This window comes from Zonotrichia leucophrys, unplaced genomic scaffold, assembly GCF_028769735.1.
Source record: "Zonotrichia leucophrys gambelii isolate GWCS_2022_RI unplaced genomic scaffold, RI_Zleu_2.0 Scaffold_100_160040, whole genome shotgun sequence".
NCBI lineage: Eukaryota > Metazoa > Chordata > Aves > Passeriformes > Passerellidae > Zonotrichia > Zonotrichia leucophrys.
In genome coordinates, this window is record NW_026992305.1 from 42604 (window position 1) to 50000 (window position 7397).

At 57.7% G+C, this 7397-nt stretch overlaps 1 protein-coding gene across 9 annotated transcripts in view; it reads left to right on the plus strand.

Annotated features, from left to right (window-relative positions):
- The window catches only part of SYNGAP1 (synaptic Ras GTPase activating protein 1), a 63269-nt gene that overhangs the window by 22806 nt on the left and 33066 nt on the right, over positions 1 to 7397 (plus strand). For all 9 annotated transcript variants that reach the window (XM_064737731.1, XM_064737723.1, XM_064737724.1 and 6 more), the window contains 4 exons: positions 1620 to 1773; positions 1875 to 1973; positions 5647 to 6201; positions 6381 to 6525. In XM_064737731.1, the coding sequence (XP_064593801.1) occupies positions 1620 to 1773; positions 1875 to 1973; positions 5647 to 6201; positions 6381 to 6525 (953 nt within the window). The remainder of the gene's footprint in view (positions 1 to 1619; positions 1774 to 1874; positions 1974 to 5646; positions 6202 to 6380; positions 6526 to 7397) is intronic.

Below are 7397 nucleotides of genomic sequence, written 5' to 3' on the forward strand. Positions count from 1 at the left end.
ATGCCCCCAAAAATCCCCCCAAAATTACCCAAAATCTCCTGAAAATCCCCTCCAATTCCCCAAAAATCTCCTCAAATGCCCCCGAACTCCCTCAAATCTCCCCAAATTCCCTCAAACAATACAGAACCCCCCAAACCTCCCCAAACCTGCCAAAATGCCCCCAAATCCCCCCAAATTCCCTCCAATCCCCCCCAAATCTCTTTCCAACCCCTCCAATCTTTGCCAAATCCCCCCCGAATCCTCCCTAAATCCCCCCAAATCCTGAATTCCCAAAATTCACCAATCCCCCAAAATCCCCCCCAGACCCCTCAGAATCCCCCCAATTCCTGAAATTCCCGAACCCCCCAATCCCGGGCTTGGCTGATGCAGAGCTTTAAAGAGCCACACTGGCATGACCCTCCCCAAACGGCCCCAAATCTCCCTAAAATGGCCCCAAATCCCCCCTCGAATGCCCCCAGACTCCCCCAGACCCCCCAAATTCCCAAAAATCCCAAACCCCCGCAATCCAGGGCCTGGCTGATGCAGAGATTTAAAGAGTTGTGTTCGCACAAAATCCCCCAAAATGTCCCCAAATTCCCCCAAATCCCCCCAGTATGGTCCTAAATGTTCCCCAGGTCCCCCCCGCCCCAGATAAACCCCAACCCCTTCCGGATCCCCCCGAATTCCCAAAATTCCCAAATTCCCAAAATTCCCAAATTCCCAAATCCCCGCAATCCAGGTGTGGCGTGATGCAGAGTCACCTGTGCAGAACCCCCCCAAATCCCCCAAAATGGCCCAATTTCCCCAAATCACCCCAATTGCCCCAACTCCCCTCATCCCCCCACATCCTCCCAAATTCCCTGAATCCCCGCATCAGGGCCGGCTGATGCAGAGTTGAAGAGTCGACTTGCACAAAACCCCCAAATTCCCCCAAAATGGCCCCAAATTTCCCCAATCGCCCCAAATGGCCCCAAATTCCCCCAAGGCTCCCCCAAATAATCCCCCCCAGCCCCCCGGATCCCTAAATTTGTGCGTTCCAGCCCGCAGTGGCACGGTGATGCAGAGCTGGAGGAGTCGCACTCCACGAGCTCCCCCAAATACCCCCAAACACCCCCGAACACCCCCAAATTTCCTCATCCCCCTGGTTCCCCCGAATTCCCGAATTCCCACTGCAGGGGCGGCTGATGCAGAGCTTGAAAGGAGTCGCACTCCCACGAGCTCCCCAAACACCCCAAAACCCCAAATCCCCAAAAATGGCCCCAAACCCCCAAATTCCCCCAGAACCCCCCCCAGCCCCTCCCCCCCCGGATCCCCCCGAATTCCCTGAATTCCCACTGCAGGGCACGGCTGATGCAGAGCTTGAAGGAGTCGCACTCCCACGAGCTCCCCCAAACACCCCCGAACATCCCCCAAAACCACCCCCAAATCCCACCCCAGCCCCCAAATCCCCCCGAATTCCCTGAATTCCCGCTGCAGGGCGCGGCTGATGCAGAGCTTTAAGGAGTCGCACTCGCACAAGCTCCCCCAAATCCCCCCAAATCCCCCCAAATCCCCCCAAATTCCCCCCAGATCCCCCCCGGACCCCCCCAGCCCCCTCATCCCCCCCGGATCCCCCCGAATTCCCCGAATTCCCGCTGCAGGGCGCGGCTGATGCAGAGCTTTAAGGAGTCGCACTCGCACGAGTCGCTGCTGAGCCCCTCGAGCGCGGCCGAGGCGCTGGAGCTGAACCTGGACGAGGATTCCATCATCAAGGCCGTGCACAGCAGCATCCTGGGCCAGGAGTTCTGCTTCGAGGTGCGCCCGCCTTCCGGAACCTTCCGGAACCTTCCGGAACCTCCCGGGGGCGCCTCCCCGGGGGGGCGTGGCTCACCTGGGGCTGGGGGCGGTGCCCACAGGTGACGACGGCGTCGGGCACCAAATGTTTCGCCTGCCGGTCGGCGGCCGAGAGGGACAAATGGATCGAGAACCTGCAGCGCGCCGTGAAGCCCAACAAGGTGGGGGAGGGGCTGCGGGGAGGGGGAGGGGCTAATGGGTGTGGGGGAGGGGCTAGTGGGTGTGGGGGAGGGGCGACTGGTGGGGATGGGGGTGGTCAGTGGGGTTTGGTGGTCACCTGGTTATGGGGAGGGTCAATAGGTCATGGGGATGGTCAGCTGGTCATCGGGATGAGCTACTGGTCAGGGGGTTGGCCAGCTGGTCATGGAGATGGTCAGCAGGTCATGGGGGTGGGCAACTGGTCATGAGGGTGGGCAACTGGTCATGGGGATGGACAACTGGTCATGGGGATGGTCAGCGGTGGCATGGGGATGGGCATGGTGAGTATGATGGTCAACTGGTGTTTGATGGTCACTGGTTGGTTGTGTTCAATGGGCAACTGGTCATGGAGAGGGTCAAGGGGTCACAGGGGTGGGCAACTGGTTTTGGAGATGGGCAACTGGTCATGGGATGGTCAACGGGTCATGGGGATGGTCAGTGGGTCACAGGAGTGGGCAACTGGTCATGGGGGTGGACAATTGGTCATGGTGGTGGGGGTGGTCAGTGGTGTTTGATGGTCAGCTGGTTATGGGAAGAGTCAACAGGCCATGGGTGTGGGCAACTGGTGGGGATGGTCATTGGGGTTCAATGGTCAACTGGTGGGGATGGTCAGTTGGTGTTCAATGGGCAGCTGGTCATGGGAATGGGGGTGGTCAGTGGGGTTTGAGGGTCAGCAGGTCATGGGGAGCGTCAGCAGGTCATGGGAGAGGGCAACTGGTGGAGATGGGTGTGGTCAGTGGGGTTTGATGATCAACTGGTTATGGGGAGGGTTAATGGGTCAATGGGGGTGGGCAACTGGTCAGGGGGGTGGGCAGCTGGTCATGGGGTTGGGCAACTGGGCATGGGAGAGGGCAGCTGGGCATGGGGATGAGCAACTGGTTATGGGGAGAGTCAACCAGCCATGGGGATGGGCAGCTGGTCAGAGGGATGGTCAATGGGTCATGGGGTTGGTCAATGGGTCACAGGAGTGGGCAACTGGTCATGGGGGTGGGCAACTGGTCAGAGGGGTAGGCAACTGGTGGGGATGGGATTGGTCATTGAGGTTTGATGGTCAGCTGGTGTTAAATGGTCAACTGGTAAAGGGGGTGGGCCACTGGTCATGGGGATGGGCAACTGGTGGGGATAAGGGTGGTCAGTGGTGTTCGATGGTCAACTGATTATGGGGAGGGTCAATGGGTCATGGGCATAGGCAACTGGTCAGGGGGGCCGGCAACTGGTCATGGAGATGGTCCGCGGGTCATGGGAGTGGGCAACCGGTCATGGGGATGGGGATGGTCATTGGAGTTTGATGGTCAACTGGTGTTCAATGGTCAGTTGGTGTTCGATGGTCAATGGGTCATAGGGGTGGGCAACGGATCAGGGGGGTGGGCATCTGGTCATGGGGAAGAGCAACTGGTTACAGGGGTGGACAATTGGTCATGGAGATGGGGGTGGTCAGTGGTGTTTGATGGTCAATTGGTGTTCAATGGTCAGCTGGTTATGGGGAGGGCCAATGGGTCATGGGGGTGATCAACTGCTCATGGAAGAGGGCAGCTGGTCATGGGTGGGATCAACTGGTCATGGGGATGGGCAACTGATAAAAGGGGTGGGCTACTGATCATGGGAGAGGGCAACTGATGGGGATGGGGGCCGTTAACTGGTGTTTGATGGTCAACTGGCAATGGGGAGAGTCAACTGGTCATGGAGCTGGGCAACTGGTCATGGCAGTGGGCAACTGGTCATGGTGATGGGCAACTGGCAGGGATGGGGGTCATTAACTGGTATTTGATGGTCAAATAGTTATGGGGAGGGTCAATGGGTCATGGGGGTGGGCAACTGGTCAGGGGGGTGGGGATGGAGCATGGTCAGTGGTGTTTGATAGTCAATTGGTGCTCAATGGTCAGTTGGTTTTGGGGACAATTAACTGGTCATGGGGATGGGCAACTGATAACAGGAGTGGGCTACTGATCATGGGAGAGGGCAACTGATGGGGATGGGGGCCGTTAACTGGTGTTTGATGGTCAACTGGCTATGGGGATCGGGGTGGTCAGTGGGGTTTGATGGTCAACTGATGTTCAATGGTCAGTTGGTGTTCAATGGTCAGCTGGTCATGGAGGTGGGCAACTGGTCATGGGGATGGGGGTGGTCAGTGGTGTTTGAGGGTCAGCTGGTCATGGGGAGGGTCAATGGGTCATGGGGGTGGGCAACTGGTCATGGGGGTGGGCAACTGGTGGGGATGGGGGTCATTAACTGGTGTTCAATGGTCAACTGGTTATGGGAGAGTCTGCAGGTCATGGGGATGGTCAGCTGGTGTTGGTAAGCTGGTCATGGAGGGGTGAACTGGGAATGGAAATGATCAGATGGTGTTGATGATCAACTGGTCATGGGAATGGTCAGCTGGTGGGGATGGTCATGGTGTTGATGGTCAGCTGGTGATGGAGGTGGACAGCTGATATTGATGATCAATTAGTGATGGAGGTGGTCAGCTGGTGTTGATGGTCAGTTGGTGTTGATGGTCAGCTGGTGCTGAGGGTGTTCATGATGTTGATGGTCAGCTGGTGTTGATGGTCAGCTGGTGTAGAGGGTGTTCATGATGCTGATGGTCAGCTGGTGTTGATGGTCAGGTGTAGTTTCTGATGTGTGTACTGGGTTGATGTCAGCTGGTGTAGAGGGTGTTCATGATGCTGATGGTCAGCTGGTGTTGATGGTCAGCTGGTGCTGAGGGTGTTCATGATGCTGATGGTCAGCTGGTGAGGGTGAGGATGGTTGAGCAATGATCATGAGTGTGGTCAGCTGGTGTCAATGGTCAGCTGGTGTCGATGGTCAGCTGGTGTTAACAATCACCTGGTGGCAATGGGGATGGTCACCTGGCATTGATGGTCACCTGGCATTGATGGTCACCTGGCCTTGATGGTCAGTGGGTGTTGATGGTCACCTGGTGTTAACGATCACCTGGTGGTTGTGGGGATGGTCACCTGGCCTTGATGGTCACCTGGTGCTAACAATCACCTGGTGGCATGGGAGCAGTGGTATGGTCACTGGTGCTACACACCGGGTGCAGTGGGATGGCACTGGCATGATGGTTGGGTGTTGATGGTCAGTAGGAGTTGATGGTCAGTAGGTGTTGGTGGTCACCTGGTGTTGAGGGTCACCTGGTGCTAACAATCACCTGGTGGCAGTGGGGATGGTCACCTGGCCTTGATGGTCAGTTGGTGTTGATGGTCACCTGGTGTTGATGGCCACCTGGCATTGATGGTCAGTGGGTGTTGATGGTCAGTGGGTGTTGATGGTCAGTAGGTGTTGATGGTCAGCTGGTGTTGATGGCCACCTGGCATTGATGGCCACCTGGTGTTAACGATCACCTGGTGGGAATGGGGATGGTCACCTGGCATTGATGGTCAGTTGGTGTTGATGGCCACCTGGCATTGATGGCCACCTGGCATTGATGGTCAGTTGGTGTTGATGGCCACCTGGCATTGATGGCCACCTGGTGTTAGCGATCACCTGGAGGCAATGGGGATGGTCAGGTGCTGTTGATGGTCACCTAGTGTCAGTGGGGTGTCCACCTGGCCTCGATGCCCACCTGGCCAAGGCCACCCCGTCGCGGCTCCGAGCCGCTCCACGGGCGTCACCCTGGCCGGTGGCCCGTCCCCGCAGGACAACAGCCGCCGCGTGGACAACGTGCTGAAGCTGTGGGTGATCGAGGCGCGCGACCTGCCGCCCAAGAAGCGCTACTACTGCGAGCTGTGCCTGGACGACATGCTGTACGCGCGCACCACCAGCAAGGCCCGCACCGACAACGTCTTCTGGGGCGAGCACTTCGAGTTCAACAACCTGCCCGCCGTGCGCACCATCCGCCTGCACCTCTACAAGGACACCGACAAGAAGAGGAAGAAGGACAAGAGCAACTACGTGGGCATGGTGAGCATCCCCATCGCCAGCGTCACCGGGCGGCACTTCGCCGAGCAGTGGTACCCGCTGAGCCAGCCCAGCGGCAGCAAGAGCAAGGCCGGGTGCCCCGCGCTGCGCGTCAAGAGCCGCTTCCAGACCATGAGCATCCTGCCCATGGAGCTCTACAAGGAGTTCGCCGAGTACGTCACCAACAACTACCGCATGCTCTGCGCCGTGCTGGAGCCCGTGCTCAGCGTCAAGAGCAAGGAGGAGGTGGCCTGCGCGCTGGTGCACATCCTGCAGAGCACCGGCAAGGCCAAGGTGGGACAGCAGGGTTGGGGTGGTGGGATCTTGGCAGGGTTGGGATGGTGGGATGGATGATGGATGGATGGATGGATGATGGATGATGGATGATGGATGGATGGATGATGGAGGGATGGATGGATGGAGATGGGACAGAGGGACATCCACCACTGGCCCACACTGACGGTCGTGGGCAGGACTTCCTGTCGGACATGGCCATGACGGAGGTGGATCGTTTCATGGACCGGGAGCACCTGATCTTCCGGGAGAACACCTTGGCCACCAAAGCCATCGAGGAGTACCTGAAGCTCATCGGCCAGAAATACCTCAAGGACGCCATTGGTGAGCGCCAGCAGCTCTGGGGGGCGTCAGTGGGGGCGTGGTCTCCTTGGCAGGAGTGTGGTGGTGTGGATGGTCCCACTCATGGCCATGAGATGGTTGGGTGGTTCCCTCCATGGCCATGTCCTCATTGGGTGGTCCCTCTCATGGCCATGAGATGGTTGGATGGTTCCTTCCATGGCCATGTGATCATTGGGTGGTCCCACTCATGGCCATGAGATGGTTGGGTGGTTCCTTCCATGGCCATGGGATCATTGGGTGGTCCCACTCATGGCCATGAGATGGTTGGGTGGTTCCTTCTTGTCATCATGAGGTGCTTGAGTGGTCCCCACTCATGGCTATGAGGTCATTGCATGGTGCCCATTCATGCCTGAGTTCCATCACCACCATCATGAGACCATTGGGTGGTCCTCACTCATGGCCAGGTTCCTTCACCACCATCATGAGATGGTTGGATTTTCCCTTCTCATGGCCATGACATGGTTGGGTGGTTCTTACTCATGGCCATGACATTGTTTGAGGTCCCACACATGACCAGGTTCCATCACCACCATCATGAGATCCTTGGGTTGTCCCTTCTCACATCCACAAGAGATTTGGGTGGTCCCACAGGTGGTAATGAGATGGTTGGGTTGTCCCTTCTCACATCCAGAAGAGATTTGGGTGGTCTCTACTCATGGCCATGGCATGGTTGGGTGTCCCCTTGTTGTGGTCATGGGATGGTTGGGAGGTCCCTGCTCACAGCCTGGTTCCATCACCACCATCATGAGATCGTTGGGTTGTCCCTTCTCATGGCCATGAGATCATTGGGTGGTCTCTTTTCATGGCCACGTCCCCACTAGATGGTTCTGGGATGGTTGGGTGGTCCCTACTCA